Genomic DNA, 25746 nt, shown 5'->3' with positions numbered 1-25746 from the left:
TTGATGCCATAATGGTATTTAACGTACAAGGGGTTGATTAAAAAACTTATTAAAACACCAGTGGATTGTGGAAAAACTATGCATACATGTACGTCACTCTCCTGCAGTCTTCAGGGTTTTTTTTAGGGGGGGGTGTCCTTTAAATCAATGTATCATTTACCTGTTCTTCTACAGTCTTTGGAATAGTTAGCGTAGTGCATTCCATTCGGGCATCTCTCTATGCACTGCCCTCTGTAGGAGAGGTAAGGGGCTCGACACCGCGTGCAGAATCCCTGACCGAAACACGTTTCACAATTGTCTATCTGACATCCTATAAACAGAGGAAGGAAACATCTGAACTATCTTACAATTATACGATTGTTTGTTTACATATTGTACTTAAAAGTGTTTGATCAGAAAATAAAAACTATTTCTATCCTACACGAACTTGAAGAACTCTTCGAAATAAGTATAATAGTTTCCAAAAGTGATATGAGCATATAATTGTGACCAGCTCACTTAGATGTAGTATATATTGTTATCAACATAATGATTTTTGTTTCAATCTTGCTTAACATTTTTTGCATTTTATATACATTTAGGATCTCCTTTTGGCAACATTTAGTAAATCTCCTTTCGACAGCAATTGAAATACGAGGAGCTAATTACATTAAGCGAGATGACATAGAAATATTAGTGTTGTAAACTTTCATTTTTACTGAATTTTGTACTAAAACTTCACACTATGACAAAGTGTAAAATTTGTACTTATCTTAATTCAGCCAGTGAAATTCGAAAATTGACAATATGACAGAAGTTTTAAATCGTGCTGTTCTTTTAAAATAAGTATTTAAAAAATCGTTTTTATGTATTATTATTATTTTATTCATTTATAAAGCGCAAAATTACCTATAGTTTCTACATGTATGTGCTGTACAATGTTTGTGCTGATAATCATTGATAATATACTAATAAAAGACCTGCAGGACATAAGTAAAACACGGTCACAGCCAGTGGCGGATTTAACGGGGGCGCAGCCGGTGCGCCCCCCCCCCCCCCCCCCCCCCATAAATTTTCAAATTTAAGGTAAATCGTGGTATCTTGTTTAGAAAAATGTACTAAACGATAAAAGAAGCAATGATTTCTTCTACTCCCGGAGAAATAAATGACAAAATCTTTTGATTTCTTGAATAACTTCATTGGGAGGGCTTAATCTTTTTCCAAAAACCCTTTTAAATTTGCGTCATATTATTAATTTCACCTTATTAGAAATGATAGAAAATAGTACAAATGACTAAATAGGAGACATATTTCAAGCCCTTTAAAATCTGTAAAATCCAGGAGCTTCTGTGGGCTGGACCCTGGACCCACTGGGAGCCTCAAGGCGGCCCCCAGACCCTCTACCTCAGAAAGTGGCGTCCCCCGTAACTGCAATTCCTGGATCCGTCCCTGACAGCGAACACACTTATAATGAATTCACGCTTACTGTAAAATACAGTTACAGCGAACACACTTATAATGAATTCACGCTTACAGTAAAACACGGTTACAGTGAACACACTTATAATGAATTCACGCTTATTGCAAGTGATTTTCATTCCCTGTAGTTTTAAAACATTTCATGAACTTATTGAATATAACAGTTTCAGTTTATAACGAATCCAATTTTTTCGTCCCCCAGCACTTCGCTATCTTTGCGTTTTACTGTATTTAGTATACTTAAATGTATAATTTCCCCGCACGCGTAAAGAACCGCTTTTACAGTAGATAGACTACAAGTGCACAGTGTATTTTGCCTATCAATTCGTCAAAACCTTTATACAAAAGATGGATATTCGTAAAAACAATCAACATGGTCTGTTTATACTCCCAGACTTCTTATTGCAGAGAGCGGTTGAGGAACTTATGGTTCCCCGTTCTTTCTTTATCTAAACTGATACAAGATCAAACACGATGCCTGCTTTCAAATATCTCATTAGCGAGAGGGAACTCTGAAACCAGAAGTCGCTCCACCTCATCGGATGTGTCACCCCACGACGCGCTCACACAAATTATCCGCATTAATAGATCTATATATGTTTTAAACACAATGTGGCGTGCAGATGTCGAGCAGGTGCATCACCGAGACATTGTTTGAATTATCTAACAAGAAAATAGCCCAGTTAGGATTGAATATACTTGTTGCTTTATTCTTAAAGGCCCGTAACTCCTACCTGATTGGCAAGTTATTCTTAAAATTATCACAAATGTATATTTTTGAATATTTCAGACTCCAACCTTTCGTGTTTGATATTCCAGGTCTTTGTAATTTACATGAACAATGAAGATAACAAGACAGTGATAAATCTCATAATCCTATAAAATTCCAACATCACACTAAGGAGAAGGACAAACACAGACCCCTGGACATACCAGAGATGAGATCAGGTGCCTAGGAAGAATAAGTATTCCATGAATTCCACGAAAGGTGACATTAAATCTTTATTACATTATCTAGAGTACAAAAAATACAACACGCATGCTTATGTATAGATTTCTGGTAAGGAAACGATGAATTAAGAACATATACGACTGATAATAATTTCATTATTATTGATTACTGTATGTTACTGACATTTCTGATGAATGTGTGTATGTATCTGTGTTACTGACATTTCTGATGAATGCGTGTGTATATCTGTGTGTTACTGATATTTCTGATGAATGTGTGTGTGTGTATATATATATATATTTATCTGTGTGTTACTGATATTTCTGATGAATGTGTGTATATATCTGTGTTACTGACATTACTGATGAATGCGTGTGTGTATATATATCTGTGTGTTACTGATATTTCTGATGAATGTGTGTATAGTATATATCTGTGTGTTACTGACATTACTGATGAATGCGTGTGTGTATATATATCTGTGTGTTACTGATATTTCTGATGAATGCGTGTATAGTATATATCTGTGTGTTACTGACATTTCTGATGAATGTGTGTATATATCTGTGTTACTGACATTATTGATGAATGCGTGTGTGTGTGTATATCTGTGTGTTACTGATATTTCTGATGAATGTGTGTATAGTATATATCTGTGTGTTACTGACATTTCTGATGAATGCGTGTATAGTATATATCTGTGTGTTACTGACATTTCTGATGAATGTGTGTATATATCTGTGTTACTGACATTATTGATGAATGCGTGTGTGTGTGTATATCTGTGTGTTATTGACATTTCTGATGAATTCATGTGTGATATCCAAGTTTTTTTGCAGTTTAATTCCCAGGAAATGATTCAGACTTACTGTAACAAATACTGTATGTGTGACGCCTAACGCCATAGTAACCGGTGGGACAACTGTGAGTACAGACGCCCTGTTGACGCATTCCGGTCCGTGATAAGAACAGGAAGAGGCTGGGTCGACACGTGATACATCCGTTAATGGCGGAACAGGTGGTGCAACCTGGCGGGCAACTTCGTCGATATGCTGCAAAAGGACATATCTTATTAGGAATATTGCAAAGGACATGCCGTATAAGGAATGTAATAACTAGTGTCATGTGACGTAATCAGATTTTGTAGCGAAAAATCATGAATAATAAATCCTCACAATCTTTGAAAATTCCCTAATATTTAATGGTAATACAAGCATTTGTTAAGAATTTAAGTTGGATTATGTTAATTTCTATCAAGTTTGAACCATTTTTATTTAAGAAGTACAGCATATTTATTTTGAAAATTTGCTTCACTAAGATATGAAGAGGGACAGCCACCTGATTAAATCCTGTGTCCTGTGAAAGCAGATGAGCTTCTCAGTGAACTTTATCATTTACATCCACTTTTTATAACCCAATGAAGTTTAGAAAAGGCTATTTCTTAGTTATGCGTGCATCTGAGACAATCATGCAATTTTAAAATTTGGCGCGAACTACCCGCCGTACATCGTGACGACGCGATGACATAGAACTGGGATTTTTGTTTCGCTGAACATATGTTGAATTTAGTTTATGCATTAGGGTGTTTGCCATTTTGAAATGATATTTTTGTTTGTCATCAAACAACGTCCTTTACTTATCAACAGCGATATACGTGTACTTCAATTTAGTCTGATTGTCTATTTACTAAACTTAAAATTCAAACAACATTTATTACATTACAAGCACATAGATAAATGAAGGTCACTGTAACTCTATAATGTCATGAAAGCGTAATGGGCATCGGAAATGTTAGCATCGGTCAGCATATTGACCCGATTCTGTTGCAGTCCTGTCGTTTGTAAATTGCAGTTCCTCGTTGACCTGAGAAATTAGTAGAATTTCTTCTCATATATCCTATTTACAATCCCTTTGACTGTGTGTACACTATTATAACGAATATCTTCATTTTTAATTACCGTGTTTCATTAGCATGTTTAGGGGGCTGGAGTGGAGGAGTTGACACAGACAGAGAGTGTTGTAATCGAAGGCCTAATAACGAGCCATGCTTATAGATAATATTCTTCAATGAATTTCCCCATCAACAGACGGCTCTCGCTAATGCCCGATACAAAGATACGTGTTTGGATGGAAATTTTCATTTACGTTCATGTACGTCTTTTGATTGTATCGAGAATGCTATAAGTTTACCTACAATAAAATAATGAATTCTCTTTTTGATCTTTGTTTTGTTTCACTTAAAAAGAGGATGCTGATGGATTGTTGTTCTATGCCTGTTCATTATTTATTTTTTACTCCGCACATCTGTTGCAAGACAATCTTGCAGTCGACCGACTCGCCTCGTAATTAAAATTTTTGTACGGAATGCTAACAATGCAATTTAGGATGTCCCGAGATTTGGGATAACAATCGAATAAATTTATCTGCCAAAAGTCCAATGCTCAACTGAAATTCAGACTGTATGTCCCAGTAACTTTTCAAGCTTTAAAGTGATTCGCACCTTAGTCGTCTGAGCGTTTGCCAGATTGATCAAGGAAGGGAATCGTCTATCAATAGACGCTCGTTATCTTGGTGAATGTCTTCATTTATTAGGCGCTGTAACAACATGTCTCTCAGCGTTTATATAAAACTACTTTGTATATTGCAAAAGCTTAGAGCTTGTTGTTTGACGCCCTGACATAACCCACACAGAGAGAGCGCGATGAAAATCGCGGTAGCGCGCCAATAAAAGATCATTCGTGTTATTTCTTTTGTTGAGTACTCTTTAATCAGTTAATAGACCATAGCGATTCATTTTAAGGTTATTGGAATATTATACTGTCGAAATTATTTTTTCCCTCAAATTTATTTTTGTAAAATTCTTTTCATATACATTGTACATTTATCGACACAATTGTGTTTTGTTGTAATCCTCTAAACATTTGATTTCGTTTTTTCGAGAATATATCTATGCAGTTTTTACATTTATTTTTTGCTGAGTGTTAAAGAAAAATTCCACATTCAGGGGGAGACGAAAACCTCCGACCGCCTTCTTTTCCTATAAAAATTCAACACGACGGTCTTTAATATCCGAATAAGAAAAAAAATTCAAGGTGACCCCGCGGTGGTCTCATTACAATTCTCATTTTCCTTTGAAGAAAAGTAAACCAATGAAGGGGAACTAAGAATGATGTTTACAGAGGAAATTCCGTTATTGCATCGTAATCCTTAAGGTCCATTGATCTGAATGGAGGCGATGCTACAGAATCAAAGGGGCACCTGCTAGAATAGAACCAAACGGTCTCGTAAAAAGATCAGCCGGATGAAATGAAATCCTCCTGTCATATTCCCCTAGTACAGATTATTGGCAGCTTGTGTATATCTAATAGGCATTATATGTATTTGTTTAGAAAATAATTAATGGTTAATGAAAAAGCAAGTTTTGTCATTAGGAACCCCAGTAGTTTTACAACCATTTAAAGATATCACTTAAAGGACTGTGCGATATCACGTGTGTTAAGTGACATCGCGCCATCTTAACAGCTTGGAATCGGTGATAGCACTTAGACGAATAGATCACATTACAAAATCTTTTATATGATAGTATTTATTCATTGTGAATAAAGTGATATCACATTAACAAGCAGTTTGTTGTGACATGTTCATTAAAGTGATGAAATTATTCACTTAACGATTGAATTATCACTTAAACGATTGAATTATCACTAAACGATTGAATTATCACTTAAACGATTAAATTATCAATCGTTATGAATAGGTAATAGCTATCACTTAAATGGTAGTGATATATATTTTCTTGAACTAGAAAGTGTGAATAGTTTTTACCGTGATATCACTTAAACAAACTGTTTAAATCGCCCACTGAAAGGACTATAAGAGACGTCACTAAAATATTGTAATTTTTAATTAAATAACATCAAAACAATTATTAGGTAATATTAATTAATCATTGTTTGATATCACTTAATTGATAAGATAATATCTCTTGTAAAATCCTGTCAGTGATATCACTTCATAAGCGACATAATTCAATTGATAGCAGATAACACTTAGTCGTTTTTAAAGTGACAACCCTAACGGTAACATACGTCATCAGAACGACGCCATTTAATGCTGTCTTGTCGTACGTGTGAATTTCATGTCGACACGTGATCTCTATCAGACTGTCGTGTAAAAATGCATATCACGGATAAGACCACCCTGTAAAATTCCAAATGGGGTTGGAATTCCTCGGTTCATTTTGGAATGCAGCTTCCATAGAACCATTGTATGATATCTTTTCTTTTTATCTTTTTTTATGAACTTCTATTTTGAAACACAAACTTTGTATCAACTAATCTATCTTTACTTCTTGAACAAATAATTTCATATCCAAAAGAAAAATAATTAACCCTTTCTTTATATTTCGAAGATTTAAAAGCAGCTCGAATCTCAACGGAATAGAACAGTAATTTGTAATCGATATGATTTATCAGGAACCCGGAGATGATCCAAATGTACTGAGTACTGTTTATTGAATAACAATAATTGCTGATACAATGCACCAAAACACTTTTATCATAAATTATATTTATGTCGTATAGCTCTGTATTTCAAAATAAATACTGTTCCTAAAACATTAGAAATGTTAGATTTTAACGAACGGTACACGAATCGAAACGGCGAAAGAGCCGGAAAATGCATTTGGAAGGCGTGTCTAATTGTGAAACAAGATGCATGCCGAATCAACAGATTACCATCCAATTTCTTCTTATTTCTCTTCACTTTCAATTTAATTACCGTGTGTATATTGGAAGAATACACTGACATGCTCAATAAACGTTCGCCATTGATAATCTTTGAACTTCGCTTTATTTGCAAGGTTTCTCTGCAGCGGCAGTTCCAAATGCTCTTTGAAATCAACAACTTGCCGCTAAGATATACAGGCTGCTCCATAAAGAATGAGATAATTTGTCCAAACCCCTTCAAAATGAATACATTTATAAAAACAGGAAAACGTACTTTACCCAAAGGTTTGTTAACTTATTTTGTATGGGCTTCCCCCCACTAGCAAGGCGATGACAGCGGTGATACGGATTTCACTTCAGTCTAGTTGGGAGGTGTCTTAAAATTTTACTTACTCTGAATATCTTGTAAATGGGATTAGAATAAATGACACATGTACAGAAGTAGCAACGATGAACTCAAGAAAAAGGAATAAAAATATTTACTGAATCATGCACAGTTGTTCCCACTGAGTGCCGTGTCGCTCAGTAATGATTTAACTTACACTTGTGTAATGTATGCGATTTTGACTTATCGCATTCAGAAGTAGAAAATAACATCCAACGCAGCATGAGGTTAAAATTGCTTCAGATTTAGACATTTTATCTTCGGCCCGTCACCAATTTAACCAAATTATCTTTCGTAATTGCAGAGGAAAGATTAAGAATAAAGTTTTTCTACAGTCATAACCGGGAACAAATGATTCCTTAGCTCTGTGTGGCCCCCCGCCTGAGAAGGACGCAGAGGGGAACACGTGTTTATTGCCTTTTAAAAAAATATTCACAAATATTAAAATGATAAACACGATGAGATTGGGGGTGTGCAGAAGAGTGAAATTATTGTATGAAAGTTGAAACCCCAACACTGATACGACATCATATAGAAATACATTCTTCTTATACAGTATTCGTTTAAAATGTACTGTTTAAAATGGCAATATTCTTGTTATTCCTTTTAAAGGGGCGTTAACAGTCAACTAGTATCTAAACCTTTTTATTTCTGAACCGTGATTAAAACATAATGGAATGTGTTAAATATGAAGAAAAATAAATCTGAGATTGAAAAATGAGCGACCTCCATTCGAATTCAATGGAATTTTATGAAAATTTTGTAAAATTTCACTGCGATGAATTATTTATTTCCATACAATGTTTCTGTCATTGTTTCTATATTATAAAAGAAATTCTAATGTCAAAATTACATCAAAATATTGCAAGATGCATGAGTGGTGAATTATGTACCGTAAAGCTGTTTCGGTCACTTTTGGTAACAATTTGTAAATATTACTTTGGCACCTAGTTTCCCCAATCGGAACTCCTCGAATGTCTTGCGCACTCAACATCTATGTCGAGTGCGCGAGACATTCGAGGAGTTCCGATTGCTAGTTTCCTCTTAACGATTTTTTTAAAATTTATGATATGAGACAGAAACAACATTTCTAATACCTTCATGTCTCATCAAGAATGACATCAAATTTCAATACTTGTATATAAGCACTTTTTTTATTTTTATTTCACCATTGTTAAATTCAATTCATGGAAATTATCAACTATAATATTTAATGAATATTTCTGCTAATATCAGGACTAATTAATACGAGTCAATTGTTCGACGAGTTCTGAATAAGAATTTGTACGGAAAAAAATGTATACGTACATATAAACCAAAATTCTTCAGAGAAAAAAAACTTTCCTCGTCATACACATATCTCTGTGTGTTCAAGTTCTTTGCTATTCAACCAGATCGAAAACGAAAATGAAACAGGAAAATTACTGCCTGATATTGTCATTGTCCCGTGTCCCACAAACGTGCGACTGCTGGAAGATGTCCAAGAACAAACACTTGTTTCGACACCACCAACATTAATCTCGTCAAGTCTTTTCTTGCATGCGATCGCATCACACGGTGTCACAAGTTTTCTTGTCAATATTTTCTCTTGCCAGGTTTCTTATATAGGTATATTCTGAATGTATACTAGTTAGTAAGAGACTTCTTTGTGTATATTCTGATTCCTTCTTTGTGTATATTCTGATTCCTTCTTTGTGTATATTCTTATTTTTATACTAGTTAGTAAGATACTACTTTGTTCAGAAATTAAGATTATATTATATTATATTATATATATATATATATATATATATATATATATATATATTCCACATTTAATCAGTACACTTAACACTTTCGCCGTGTTGTTCAGCTCTTCAGAGAGAACCAATTTAATATAAGTAATATCTAATTGATACATGTATATAATTATTATCATATGTGAGCAATTGAATTTACAAGTACAATGTATCTCAGAAATAATGAGTTTCTTGTAGAATAACCAAGGTCGCGAGATTTTGTTGGAAATTCGTTCGTGTTGAATTTCAATAAATTCCTTAACGTCATTGTTGAGTCAATAGGTTTATCGGAGATTTCATACACTGACGTCACGTGACATGGCTTTACGAATTGCATATAATACATCTAAAGATGAGAGAACCCCTTGTTTTCTAGATTTTGTTGGACAATTAAAACATCAACATTTTTTAACGGACATTAGCTGAGAAAGTGATGGCAACCATTTTTTTCTCAAAATCTTTCGATGGCATAGGAATATATATTAATGACTAATAATAACACTAATTTTGTACAAAAACAAGAGACTACATGTACCTTAGATAGCCGCTTTTAGTGTAGAGAATTATATAAGGAAGAATTGTTGTCTTGCAAGCCAATACTTATTTAATCACCGAAATTACACATTCATGTGCCTGCTTTGAGGTTAAATAGTGTTTGAAATATTTAAATACTGGTGTTATTACTCAAATATATAATATAGAGCAATTTTCATTGAATTCAATTTTTGGTGACAAAAGGACAGCTTTTGCCCCTTTAAAGAAAACATTTTACAATATCCATATGATACAGAAAGGTTTCACATATTTCATTGTCAGGGGTCTCAGTGTTTACACTCCACATAGAAATACAGCAGTGAAATTACACGCAAGCCACTCCTATGGAGCGCCAGATTAACATAAACTCGAATAATTGAAGATATCTTCAACTATTTGACGATATCATCAATTCATTTGATGCGCACAACAATTTAATTAAAGATCTCTTCAAATAATTAATTATATCTTCAATTCTGAATTATTGTCTGCATTAATTGAATTGATGATAGCATTGATTCTTTATTTGAACTGATGCGTGCTTTAACTGAATTAATGATATCTTCAAATGAATTAATGATATCAACAATTGAAGTGATGCGCGCTACAATTCCATTGAAGAGAGCAAAAATTGATATAATGCGCGCATTAAATCAATTGATTAGAGCAATAATTGAATTGATGCACGCATTAATTCATTTGATGAGAGCAATAATAGATTTAATGTTCGCATTAACTCAATTATTGCTCTCTTCAATTGGATTAATGAAATATTTAATTCATTTGAAGAGAGCACTAATTCTTTTAGAGAGATCAACTATATGATTAAAGATATATTCAATTCAACATATCCACAATTGAATTAATGATCTCCTTGAATTGTTGCTCTCTTGAAAAGAATTAATGCGCGCATTAATTCCTTATACGAAAGCATCGTAAATAATTAAAGATATCTTCAATTGAATTAAAGAGGTCATCAAATTATTTATACCGAGTTCTAAATTAATTATTGCGAGCAATATTTCTACGAAATGGATGCTCTCATCAATTGAATTGAAGAGAGCACTAATTGAATTAATGCGAACATCAAATCTATGATGCGCGCTACATTATTGCTATTATTGCTTTCATTAATTCAATTGATGAAAGCAATAATTGAATTGAAGCGCGCATTAATTCATTTGATGAGAGCAATAATTGATTTAATGCATGCATTAATTCAATTAAAGAGAGCTATAATTGAATTTATGATATCTTCAAATAATTGAAGATATCATCAATTATTTGAGTTTATGTTAATTTGGTGCTCCGTACACTCCTGGTTTGTAAACTAAGATTCATTTCCACACAAATGACATCAACAATTATCTACTGGTATATAGACATCGTCGACGTAATGCAATCTCGTGTACCATTAAAATCGAGTACAATCACGGTCTCTTACGAATATAACGTCTTTTTGTTTCCAACTGCCATACAGTCTGATGGGGGAATGGGGGTATATCCCAGGCCTGCAGGAAGCAGTATCAAAAGGAAAGGTGTAACAAAACTCGAGGGACATATTTGGATCTTCGCGAGGGGCGACCCTCTGCACCCTCCTACGGGTCTGTGTTTATCAGCCCCAGAGAAATCTTCTGATTTTTCTCAAGGGATCACATGTAAAAGGATATGAATAGTTAGAATGAGACTTCATGTCATAGTCTTTAATTAATTATTTTTAAATCAATATATACTATGCTTTCCATATAATCATATTTAACACATTAATTTAGACAAAATCTATAATATAATATGATATAATATTTATTTATTCACCAATCAAGGGCCCTCAGGGGGCATAAACAAATTAACAATTAAACATTATAACTACATGATACAATTTACACATGTGTACCATATACACGTTAAGGGTTTCTACATTGACATAGGTATTGAATTCTCATCACAATACTGATTGGAAATGTACTGTACAATAAGTGTGCTATATGGGAAGTAAAGTAAAACAATATTATAAAATGTTGTCACAAGCACAGAGGGTACCAAGGGACGGTGCCTGGGCCAAGTCTATCAGACTGGCAGTCTTGTACCCTAAGTGCTTCTTTATAGTATACACAAAAATAAATACATGATACCACACATGCATACCATATACAGATGTTATATATTCAAGACAGCTTACATGAGTATTGTATACAATTAAACAGAACTACACAATACGATAAACAGATGTATCTATAAAATGGGACGATGATATACACGGTCCTGGTTTATCCCTACTTTTGTGGAGTTAGCTAATTAAAAACGTTTTGTTGTTATCTAGCTTTTCAATCAATGCAATATCTTGTCACTTTTCATGCCTTCTTATGAGTTTATTTTTCCGATGAAAATCACTTCAGAATTGTATCTCTTACTAATTATCAAGGGAATTTCAGTGAAAATGATGTCCCATGTACGTAATAGTCCAGTTTTCCACATTCTAGTTGTACTCTATATATACATTTCTGAGAGAGAGAGAGAGAGAGAGAGTTAGAGAGAGAGAGAGAGTTAGTTCAATGTAGTTATTTTTAGATATCTCCTCTTGCTAAAAATATCCTAAAAATCAAATTTCATCAGATTTTGTTCGGTGACTATCAGTTTTCTTTATAAATCATAAATAATTGTTTTTGCACCTTTTCACCAAGAACTTTCATGAGCAATTGTCATTTACTTTTCATTATATTCCAAAATATGCACGTATTCATACATGCCAACTTTTAAAAATCCCCATGGGGGATTTAGCGCGCGACGACCTTTTTTCAAAGCTCAAAATTCACGACATTTTAGCATGAAAATAAATATTTGTCCTTTCAAATAAAATATCAATCAAATCATTGTTAATGTATCATATATTAACACAACATCAAATGTGTTTGACCATTAACTATATAAAAAAAACTTTGAAAGATATACATTAATATTTTATTAAAATCATCTATTCAGCAAAAAATCTTCTCCAACAAGTCACATACATAATATCAAATAATATTTAAGGTTGCATTCTTTTACATCATACAATAAACATTGGTCGGTCTATATATCAAAAAATTAAAGCACATGCATTTAGGTACGACTGCAAAGGCGATCTTGCTTGTCTGTAAACATGGGCTTGCAGAGACTGGTGGAATAATCTGCATTGCAACCAAAAAAAAGGAGTGATCTGCCCTGCTATGAAGTTTGCGAACAAAACCTTTGCACCCATGACATCTGAAATAATTACCAGAAGAAAAAAACACATCAAAATATTCCGTTTTACTTGTAAATTAAGGCTACTTGCTAAATAAAAAATTCAGTACAGACTTGTGCGAATTACGCATCACAAAGTATATTTAATGAATACTACACTATATAGACTATATAATACATCGCTATAGACGGATAGATTTGGATAGCCTATATTATTACAGTTGGAAAAAATATATACTTGACGTACCTTATTGCAAATTTTGGATGCTGTCAGCAAGAGGCGGAATGTCCGATTGTTTGGTGGTGACACTAGCATCGTTGTCATTCACGTTTGTGTAAAGGATAGGTCAATTTGAAATCCGTCTTCCCGATTAATTACTATCAAAACATGCTTCGTACTGTCCAATAAACACCCCGACACAGGCAGACCAACCCGACACCATGCGACACAGGTAAACAGCAATGGCTGACTATTGTCCCGATTTCTGATTGGCCAGTTCAGAAATGACGCGGGATTTCCAATTCTGGTCACGAGATTTCACGATTATCCCGCTTTCAAACTCGTTTTCAATCGTGAAATCGGAAATTTTGGTCGGAAAAAATTTCAAATCGGGATTTTAGGGTAATTTTGCTTTCCCGATCGGGAAAGCGGGACCGGAGGGTAAAATCGGGAAGATCCCGCCTAAATCGGGAAAGTTGGCATGTATGCGTATTACCTAAAGCAGTGGCGTAGCTTCCATTGAGGCAACCGAGGCAGCTGCCTCGGTAAAAAAAAAAAAACACCTTTTACGTTGTTAAAATGTCGATAGCTTCTGGGGGGCGCAGCCCCTGCCTCGGTAATATTCGAACCCAAGCTACCCCTATGTAAAGTGGTCAATGTTGAATTAATTAGACAGTACGTATGGACCGTTCCGGCGGTAAATGTGAAAGTCACGGGTCTTTCGGACGGAAGTCACGTGTTACAGTAGACATTGACACGTTAAAGAACCTTCATTGCTACGGGACGCACAGGTAAAAATTTGTTGTACTTCACCTGACGTTTTGATAATGTGTAAAATATTCTAAAATAAGACGTAAAATAACATACAAAAAAAAAAAAACCCCATTAAAAATAACGTGATTATTTTTCAGCACCCTGCTTGTGTAGCATTGCCTATGTTGGTCCCCTTTGGTATGAAATAATGAGATTTTTCCTTTGATAAAAACATTTTTGGGCTAATCGGGCACCTGATCTCGTATCAAAATTACTAATAGCAAATAATCTGAAACAGGTTCGATATTCACTAATATTTATATTGGTGGGTAATATGACAGAAATTTATAATGGTGAAGTATAGAGGCTGCAGGAAAGGCTATCGGGTTCGTTTATATATTGACTGTATTGTATACTATTTTGGTTCTTGTTATAATTTACCAATTATTGTGAAACTTAAACCCAGTGAACTCGATTACACAGGGATGGACCAATCTAAGTAGGGCTCTGATGACGTTTATAGTGAATCTGAAAAGGATGGATCGTCAGTATGTTAATTCGACATGACTGGCTAAAACCGAAAACAACTGAAAATAGAAAATCCTTAAATAAATTCCAAGGATTAATTGGAGTTTATTTTTTCTTCTTTAGAGATTAGTATTTTCTCGAGTTTTAAAGTTGTATAAATCATAACTGTAAGCACATGATATTAAGCGTGTTATTATTATTATTATTTATTTATAATCAATATCAAGTCTTTCATGCATATATTATGCTTATGGAGCGAATCATTTAGTTTCATTTCAGGCATGAATATCAATGTTTTATATTTTTATTCCTTATCAGTGGCGGATCCGGGATTTCCGGAGGAAAAGGGGGTACTTCTACCTTTAAAGGTATACTCTTCAAATAAAGGGGGAGGGGGGCAAAATTCTTAGCCATTTGGGGTGCCAAATCTGGAATTTTACTCATTTGTTGCGAAAAATTGTCCCTCTTCTAAATCCGCTACTGCTTACACACAATAATTCAGTCACTTGAACAGCACATTGCTTTTCATTGAGAAACAAAATATACTGAAACTAACAAAACATAAGTAAAATATATCATTCAAACTTACTTTTCAATTTGTATTGGGTTGATGCAATTTAATGTTTGATTGTACTAACTTATCAAAATCCACTCCGATACCGGCGAACGCTGCCGTGATGGAAAACGCGCGTGATGCCTGAGAGTTCTTTGATGTTTGCGTCTAGACGCGTGCTGACAGTGAAGCTAACATTGTGTCACTCTGATCAAATGTGTGTGTTCGCCATTAAATCTCTAACGGCAGATGTAAATGTAGCGACTAATTCTTCAGAAAGTCGGGTTTGAAATACCTAGCATCCCCATCTCGTAAGATTCTGAGCACTGCTGCTATCCATAATTCTTTCACATTTGTAATTGTGAGTGTCAAACGCAATCAGAGAGAGGGGGTAATCCCCACGCGTGTAAAATCACACCGAAGGAATGCGAAGATGTAACCTCTACTTAGCCGAATTCCCAAGAAAGCCCCTTCATGGAAAATAATTTCCTCTTTAAAACATATTGTAGTATTTCTCAATTAATTGTCTGTTCTTTTTCACACAGACATTGCCGCGTGTCGTTAGTTTTATTTAAGACATTGCTACTACGGGGAGGCATGAGGTGCCTGTTCGGAATACAAGCGTAAGAAGATCTGTCTATAAAGTTGTTTACCCGTGTACTACAGGAAGGAGACCGGGGATAACTTTAGGAAAGAAACGCATATAACAGTTATTCTTTATCATTGATGAATTCTGAATATTCTGTTGTCATGAAGAGTTTAAAGTTTAGGTTATGAAGACACTCAGCACTTTGTCAACACTTGGAATTTGTGTGTTGTATTTGCGATCTCTTTGAAAGTCCGTCGTCATTCTGACAGGAGCAGCATTAGAGCTTTCATTTCGACATTTTGAATTTAAAAGTTAAAGACAGCTTGCGCCGTTAACCTTTCAACGTTGTTATTAGATGTCGATCACCGTCTACTGTGTTAAACGAATATTTACAGGGAAGAAATTTGGAAATAGTAATGAACACCCACAGGTTGGGATTTTTACGTTCACTTTGGGGGAACTTTTTAGGGACATCCCTGTGTTATATTTAAACTTGCTCGTCTGGGAGTCGGCACGTGCGGGGGTGATACATCATCAGACTCAGAAATTCATATCTAAACTTCATTAGGTTCAGAAATTCACACTTCAACTTCACCAGGCTCAGAATTTCGTTCTTAAACATCATCAGGCTCAGAATTTCATTCTATAAATTTCAATCTGGAGCTATGTTAGAATTGAGATGATAGATTTTTTTTTATAGATTTCAATATTTCGATATAGAACTACATGTATGTTAGATTAGATAAATTAGATGATAAATGCTTTGCTTTTTGAGATGCTTTCAAGGACATACACACCCAAGGTCAGGATCGCGGTAAATAACAAAATTCAGGTAAATTACGTCATCACTCTTTTAATATGAAGAGAGATGCATATACTCATCCTTTTCATGTCATTATAAACATAGGCGTAGCTTGGGTTCGAATATTACCGAGGCAGGGGGTCTGGGGGGCTGTGCCCCCCCAGAAGCTATCGACATTTTAACAACGTAAAAGGTGGGTTTTTTTTACCGAGGCAGCTGCCTCGGTTGCCTCAATGGAAGCTACGCCACTGATAAAAACTAGATATATTTGTATAAAATACACAGGGGTTTGTCCAAAAAGTTTAATCATTGATATATTTTCCCGCTTAAATCTGGTACCTCAAATTAACATTAATCTCAACTGCTCATTTTAAAATGATGTCCACTTTCCTTGAAACTGAATTATGAATCATTCTTGATCGAGTTTTTTTTATAAATCAGAAATAAAGTATAACCTACATTACACATCATAAGTATCCTTATCATAATGTAACACAACGTGTCTTTACATCCACGACATAGTTTGCACCTGAATACTACACCTTAATATACTAGATCTTGATACTGCACCTGAATACCGCACCTTAAACCCTTAATTATACTATATCTAAATACTGCACCTTGATACTGCACCTGAATACCGCATCTGAATACTGCACCTTAATTATACTATATCTGAATACTGCACCTTAATACTTCACCTGAATACCTCACCTTAATTATACTATATCTTAATACTGCACCTTGAAACTGCACCTGAATACCTCACCTTAATTATATTATATATGAATACTGCACCTGAATACCTCACCTTAATTATACTATATATGAATACTGCACCTTGATACTGCACCTGAATACCTCACCTTTTAAGAAATAAGATATCATTTTTTAATGTTGTTGGGATATGACATGAATTTGGTCACGTGATCAAATCCTATAACGCCCGAAGGGCGTTATAGTAGATTTGATCACGTACCAACTTCATGTCATATCCCAATAACATTCAAAAATGATATTTTATTTCTTATATTTATATTTTCTATTTTGATTTGTGTTCTTACCGAGCTTCCATGATTATGTAGCAGATGACCAAAATAACGATCGTAGAACACAAAATATAGTTCGTTAGAATTTTATCGAATAAAAAATTAGGAACAATATAAAAGAGAATATAAGATAGAGATATTTAATTGAAAATGTTAAAAAAGACGAAACATGTGTAAAATAAAGGTAATTTAGAGCGTAAAGTTAACTGAAATGACGACAAGAAGAGCGGAGCAAACTACATCCGTGATGTGATTTGGTCGCGATCAGCGATGGAGAAACTGGTGTCGGTCTAGCTTACTAAGTTGAACACGATTGTTGATCACAGATTTCGACAGAAATTCAAAGGATCTGAGAGAATTGATGGTGGATATGATGGGTCAAGTTAACGTTAACCTCTTAGTCGGGTTTTTTGGAAAGAAACAACGGTATGTTCATCGTTAGGACTCGCGGTAAACGCATCGTCGCAAATCACGGGTTATTAAGGTCTTCCGTAACAACGGAAGACCTTCTACTGATTGTGCTGGTTAAGATTATTCTTATTATTCTTTTTTTCCCCTCTTTTTCCTAGACGCTAACTTTGAAGCTTCATATCTCGCTCATTTCTGCATGGATTTTGCTCAAATTTTCAGGGTTTATAAACTTTACAGAACGATTTTAAAATCATGTACTACATTTCAGAAATTCCCTTCTGTTCACGAGTTATTCCCCTTTGAATGAAATTTTAGGGGCTTTGGTTTCCAGACAATGGCTCCGAGACTGTATAAGCTTGAGCAGAAAATGCGTTGAAAATGAAAAGTAGGAGCATTGTAATTGTGCACATCGTTTTTTGTTTTTTGATTACAGCGTTCGAAATGGTGGTTGACAGGGTTCAAAAATTAGGACGCCTAAAGGAGCCAAAAATTACACATATTTTCCTTTGTATCTTTTAAACTAAAAATATTTTGTTAAGACGTGTAGAACAAAAGTTGTGCAAAATGTTAAGAGCTTTCTTTTGATATCCCTAAAAAGGGGCTGGTCCCTTAAATTAGGGATCTGGGGATCTTCAAAGTTTTCGCTTTATAACTCAAAAACGGTAAATATTTGGATATGGCTTTCGCTGGAAAAGTTGTTCTTTAACATCTTCTTGATCTCATAAACATAATATTTTGCTCGAGTATTGTGTTATATATGAGTAAAAAGCTTGACCCGCAAACAGGTAACCGTATCATTAGGTAGGTGAAGGGGGAAAAATATGCGTATAACTTACTTCGGCACGTGCCCCTGGCGTGAAATTCATACGCGACTTCTGTGCGCACTGTGTACATAATATACCTACATGTATTTACGCAGATAGATATTAAAGTTTAATAAAATATTCAAGATTTGAGAGCAATTTATTTGATTTGTATGTATAAATAATTCAAACTCGATGAATCATTCCTTTCAGTCTGAATATTATGCTATCATAATTTTGTTGCATGATAAAATATTGGTAACAGCTATAAACCTTTATTGTATGTCCTGAGCCATAAATTTAAATAGTAATTTTTTCTTCATTATTGGGACTGAAAAGTTAAATGCTGAAAGAATTTAATCCCACATACACGCGCGCCTCAAAAGACTGATTCGTGGAATGAGATCATACACGCATGTACTTGAGTAGTATAAATTTATTAAACACCTATAACGATAAAAATTTATAGTACACCTTTAAAGCTTCAATTCAATGATATATATTAAATTCTCAAACTATTTCATAAGTACATACGAGAAGTCAGAATCGCCAGCGTAGCCAAACTACTTATATCGTTACAGTACTTATCCTCCTGTCACAGTACAGTTGATTATTTTCTTTCAAAAAACTTAACTTGTATTCGTCTTTTGTAAAATCACTGGATAAGTATTTCAAATAATTTTTCCCGGGGTGATGTTACGTATAACATATCAAGAGGGAAAGAAGGCGAAAGTTAGATCCCACACACACATACTCATGTACGATTCCTGTATTTTTATGTTAACTAGGCTGCATCAGGACCTGACCCAAGGACATATGGTCAAGTTTAAGGTTTTTATGTCATACAGCTCCGACGGAAGACCTCTCGTTGCTTTGCAACGAGCTTGGCTCTAGTTGTTTCATTCTATTTGTGAAATAGAATGAAACAATAACCCGTGGTTTGCGACGAATTTCTGTTGTAGGATTTTAATGAAGACTCGCACCGGTACCCTGACATGAACATCTAAATTTTTCGAGCCTCGAAACCAGCCTTGCTTATGATCATGCCGAGTCATAGCCCGTGATGGAAGTTGCCAGGAAACAACAGGTTAACTTATCATCATAAAGTAAATAGGCTTATAACTCTGTCTACATCTCTTCGCTTCCAATATCATAGAACTTTATAAAATCGCCATGCAGAAGTTGAAGACGGTATTTAAAACTGTATAAAATGAAACAACAGAATAATATGTTTAATGTTTCTCTTTATATTTAGCCAAAATACCCAGCCATTTGGGTGCCAATCTGGAATTTTACTCGCTCTATTTCTATTATTCAAATTTGTGGCGAGAATGGGGGGGGGGGGTCTAAATCCCCCACTGCATTGCATAAGCAAGAACCCAGGTGAAAATACAAGAACTGACTTTTGAAGCGGTGATTGTATTCATACGCAAGAACAAACTGATCACGTGACCAAATTCATGTCATACGAAATTGAACATCGATTTCATTAGTACTGTCATATAAGGAAGTGCATTGGCAAATGTAAATATAATTATATTATATCTGAATACTGCACCTTAAAATAACTGATATGTAGGATAGAGATAACTGTACATACGTAACAAGTTTTACATCAATGTAAGGACTTGATTATCAAAGTGAATGAATCATGAGAAATTACTGCGTATATCATATTTCTAAAATAACCAGAATTTATTTAAGAAATACATTCATTTTTTGAAAAATACATGAGTGTATGAATTGTGACGCTTCTCGCCGACATGGTTGGCGCTTCATGAAAAGTATGCGGGCGTGAAGCGTTGCAGTTCATACCTACATATTGCATATAGTTTCAAAAAATTAAATTTATTTCTAAATTTATATTCTATTTTCATTTCTGTTGGAATTTTCAGCCATTAAAATAGACGTACTATATTTATCAAGATTCATACTGCATTGTTCACAGTTGCATCGTCGCATTCATGAGAAAATGGCTGTCATGACAATTGGTAAAAAAAAAAACAACAAACATTTGAAATGTAAATATCAAGATGATGTGTATATAACTAGCCGTAAAAGTCTGCATGATATCCGACCAGCAAACTTACTTTATTGACAAAATATTATTTCTCAATTCCTCAAAAACAAAAGATTAGATTTTGTGATAAAATGTGATTTTTATATTTGAATAAATTCTACTAGCACAAACTGAATCCATTAAGATTATATCCGTGCATAGTAATAACAAAGTTTCGTCAGAAGTAAACTTACCCTAATTCAATGTATTTTATTTTTCAATAAAATCCCTGAGTTTTCAACTTGACATAAAAATCTGTATAACAAAACGTAAATACCACGATTACGTATGCAGATTTGTATTGGGGGGGGGGGGGGCAGTGAAAGCGTGGCGTAATTTACAGATGCCGATAATAAAACACATAAACTAACCATTGATACCTTAGAGACTGACAAGATTCTCTACAGTACATTCAATCCTTACTTTTAATTAAGATAACGCATATATACCAGGGCCGGGTTTGCCATAAGATAGATCGTAAGAGTGTCTTAAGATCTGACTTGTGACAATCATAAGATACGGCAGTACCGTTTCACAAAACTATCTTAACTTCAAGAAATCTTGAGATAGATCTTTGGACATTGTTATACTCGTTACATTGTAAAGTACCATGTTTCCTTTATAATCTTTTTAACTGCATGGATGAATTTAAATGTTACATGTAGATAAAAGATTAAAGTACATGTAGATAAAAGATTAAAGTACATGTATATAAATTTATAATTCCAATGTTGTTTATTACAATTGTTTTGATTGGACAAAAATAAATCTAAACGAGAATTTACACATCAATAAATCCAAAAACGCTGAAAACAAATAACATAGTGCGGGGAAACTATTCAAATTATTGAAATTGATAATGCAGGGAACGAATTGAAATTATAAGAATCAAACATTCTTTTTGAAAACTTTATCGATGTGTAAACTCTGGACATTTTACTCACAAACTTAACATAAAGGTGCTTCGCACTTTTATTCAGTTTGTGAGTAATATGCCCACAGTTTACACATCGATAAATTCCTTAAAAAGAATGTTTAATCCTATAATAAATAGGAAGTTGAAATATTGCGATTTTAGGCATTTGTATTTATCTAATATATTCATAAAATTTGATACATCGTACTTATTTTTTAAATCACGTGACCTACACTTTATTTCGTTTTTCAAAAGTTACATTTGATTTCTGTACTATTTGATTTCAGAAATTGTGATACAAAAATTAAAACACTGAAAGATATTTTTGTAGAAACACTACCGCGGTATATCAAAGCCTGATATATTTTTTATCCCCCCCCTCCCCCCATTCCTCTCCTCCGAAAATAAAGTATTTGCTTAACTAATTTGAAATATAAAGACAAAGGACAATCTAGGATTGTTGCGTTTGTTACAAGTTAGCAACGCCGCATTTGTTTTATTCAACAAATAATATACTGAATACAAAAAAGGTGTGGGTGGGTATGAAAAACCAAAGACACAAGTAATACTTATGCAAATTGATAACGAACGACGCATTAATCGAACAAATCGCGTGTAATTATACGCCTGTTCGACTATACATGTATACTGGTCGCAAAGGCTTTTCTATGTGAAAAAGTCTATAACTGAATGAAATGAAATAGTACGAAAACTAACCAAAACATAAACATGTGAAGAAATAGATTTACCCAACACTGCTTTTGTGCCTACAAACAATAAATGAATGATATTCGAATACATGTAATTGTGAAACAGCTATGATGGATCTTATGACAAATTTTGGAATTAAGACAGATTTTAGTCGTAAGATAGTTTTTTGAAACTGGCCCCTGGTCTCCTCTCTTCCTCGTGAATTTAAATGGGAAACATCGTCATCGACATTCACGTAGTCATCGACATTCACGTAATCATCGATATTCACGTAGTCATCGACATTCACGTAATCATCGACATTCATGTAGTCAAGGACATTCACGTAGTCAAGGACATTCACGTAGTCATCGACATTCACGTAGTCAAGGACATTCACGTAGTCAAGGACATTCACGTAATAATGGACATTCATGTAATCATCGACATCCACGTAGTCATCGACATTCACGTAGTCATCGACATTCACGAAGTCATCGACATTCATTAGATTCAGTTTGAGACTCATCGTTAACAAGCAATATTTCAGCCTAGGTTCCTCTTTACTCAGAATGATTTTCGTTGTCATACGGAGAATGTATTAATATTCATTCACACGCACTAACAAGCACTGAAATGTAGAGATGGAGATGCCATTTGTGACTGTGTAGACAGAGTGAAGTGGGATGATATTCCACTTCTTAACAATCTTCCTTGCATTGCAAGCAAAAGAATTCCCTCTACAGAATTATCATTTCTGTGACAAACTGTCTAAAAATGCAGTTTAGAAAATATGGTATTTGGACAACTTTAGAATCAAAGTGGCATTCAGAACAGCGTACACCTAGTTTTATTACGTCAGAACAGCGTACACCTAGTTTTATTACGTCAGAACAGCGTACACCTAGTTTTATTACGTCAGAACAGCGTATACCTAGTTTTATTACTAAACGTTCACAAGGGATTTCTCACGATCTAATCATTATATACACGCCGAATCGCACTCAATGGTTTACAGTTTATGAATCATGTGCCAATCATTACTAAATGACTGGTACTACGGACCAGTGATTTAGTGTCTATATATAATGTCTGTCTGTATTCAATGATTAAGTGTCCATATACAATGTCTGTCAGTGTCTGTATTCAATAAGTTGGTGTCTATATATAATATCTGTATTCAATGATTTGGTGTCTATGAATTATGACGTAAGAGAACGGTGTAAATGGTTTCCTGTCGATGTTTTCTCGGAAGTTGTCAAAGTACTGAGAAAAACAATACTTCGTTTTATGCATTCCGGAAATGTACGTGTCACCGAGAGTATTAAAGTAAGATGGTTTTGTTGTATTGTTTTAAGTCAAGATGGTGACTCAATGTGACAATACAAGAAAAATGAATTATGAATAATATTATTGTCGCCCTCTTTCTGACAATCAATGCACTGCAACTTCCAAGTGTTTGTCTTCTTTTTAGAGACATTAAACTAACAATGGCATAACGGAATATGAAATGGGGGTTAAGAGCTTTTTAACATTTTGTTTTTCAAAAGAAATGTTTCTTTGAAGCGATTTATAACAAATTTAATTGTTTTCTGGATCCTACGCGTGAATGCAAGACACGGAAATCAGCTGGAACCAAAAGTCAACCGTTATCGCAGACTCAAGCAATATTCTTTGGACAAGTACACTATTTACCCAAATTCAAAAACCCACGATTTGTAGGATTCCTGTGTGTTTCCTACCACAAAATTGGATTAATATAAAAAATTAAAAAAAACACGAACACGACAGAACCACAGAAGCTGGGATAATGATTTAATCTTGAGAACAAATGTATCTGCTTTCAAGGAAATATAATTAGCTTATGAAGCGATGGCATCAAAATGTTTGTATTAAGGCAAACAATCATTGCAGGTGTGTGAAGATACCGAGAGTCAGCGAAATGAAGAGTAGTAAAACGACATTTTATGGCATTGTTTGTGTACAGAAAATAGCAGAGATTAGAATCAAATTTTACCTTTAGATAGAAAAACAAATACATGTAGTACTAAAGGAAGAGAATAAAGAAAAGTTGACCATATCATAGACTAAAAGGGAAAAATCTACCCCTGGGAATTCTATTCCAAATAAAAATCCAACAAAGACATGGAAATTTTTGTATTATGTATATTTTTATTCAATATATATCGGAAAATCGTGATCACTCGAAATTTCCACAGAAACTTAGAATCGTTCAATGATTTTTAATCTGAAAATGAATGCATAACAGTTCATGATATAAAATCACTTTCAGTATATGATCGAAAACTAGTAAACCACACGTGTTTTTAATTTTTTTTATGAAACTTGGTTAAATAAAGAATTTTCATGAGAAATGCTCCCATTCCAAATGTCTTTATTGGAATTTTTGTATCAAATTCAATTGCAAATTCCGTAATTTTCAAATCGGTCGAGATTGAGTGATTAGAGATATGTTTTCATGTCGGAACAAAAGCAGGCCCACCACAGCATAAAGAATGTAGAAGTGAAAAGCAGATAAACATGTTCTTCCTTTTTACAAGGATTAAAGTCCCAAGGAAAATAGGACGATAGAAAGCGAAAAGAATGAGTGAAAAATGCCCTTAAGATGTTTAGGTTTGTTTCAATAGTAAACCTAAATTGAATCATTTATTCCGCTTCTTAAAATCCTTGTAATGGGCGATGAAATAGGCAAAACCTCAACGCAGGGTTAGTTATTATTTTGACAAAGAATTGTTAATGAATTCATTTTATCGGTCTTCCTAGGGGAACTGTTCAGGCCTGTGTACATACGTTTGTCATCCCCTTTGGCCGTCGAGAAAATATGTATAAAGTTCATGACCATATGTTGGGGGAATATAATTCTAGGTAGATCTCTCTGAAGATAGTGTAGCTTTTAACAGTAACCTTTCATGTTTTAATGAATAAATCACATTGTTCTATAAAGTTCATGACCATATAACTATCATTCCAATAAGATATTTCAAAATATGATTTCATTTTGCAAGAGCTTCAAATCTTAATGAATATATCGCATTTGTTCAACAATTTGGTGTGAAACTACCATGTATAAGATACTAAGAGGTGTTTCTGCACCTAAAATGAGATGTTATATACTTTTCTAACAAAATGTTCTTCGTAGATCCTTTGGAAGGAAGTTCGAACCCGATAGAACTGATATAGATATGCTTGATAAGACGGAGATTATAGGCAGCGTTTACATTGGACAGAGTGTAACGTACGCGAATACATATTGCAACAAAGTTCAAGCCACGTGCATTGAAATAATGTTGGATTAA

At 34.2% G+C, this 25746-nt stretch overlaps 1 protein-coding gene and 1 long non-coding RNA gene across 3 annotated transcripts in view; both read right to left on the bottom strand.

The window, feature by feature from the left end:
• LOC125670933 (R-spondin-3-like) overlaps positions 1-25746 on the bottom strand; it is a 35257-nt gene that overhangs the window by 7841 nt on the left and 1670 nt on the right. For both annotated transcript variants that reach the window (XM_048906380.2, XM_048906381.2), the window contains exons 2-3: positions 3280-3462; positions 161-310 (exon numbers count right to left, since the gene is read on the bottom strand). In XM_048906380.2, coding sequence (XP_048762337.1) covers positions 161-310; positions 3280-3462 — 333 coding nt within the window. The remainder of the gene's footprint in view (positions 1-160; positions 311-3279; positions 3463-25746) is intronic.
• Positions 11618-16616, bottom strand: LOC130054139 (uncharacterized). The gene is made up of 2 exons (XR_008802424.1): positions 13304-16616; positions 11618-13077 (listed from the first exon to the last, which is right to left on the bottom strand). It is a non-coding gene; the product is annotated as an uncharacterized LOC130054139 (long non-coding RNA).

This window comes from Ostrea edulis, chromosome 4, assembly GCF_947568905.1.
Source record: "Ostrea edulis chromosome 4, xbOstEdul1.1, whole genome shotgun sequence".
Taxonomy (NCBI): Eukaryota; Metazoa; Mollusca; class Bivalvia; order Ostreida; family Ostreidae; genus Ostrea; species Ostrea edulis.
The sequence above is the reverse complement of the archived record's forward strand: the minus strand, read 5'-3'. Positions and strand labels throughout refer to the sequence as shown.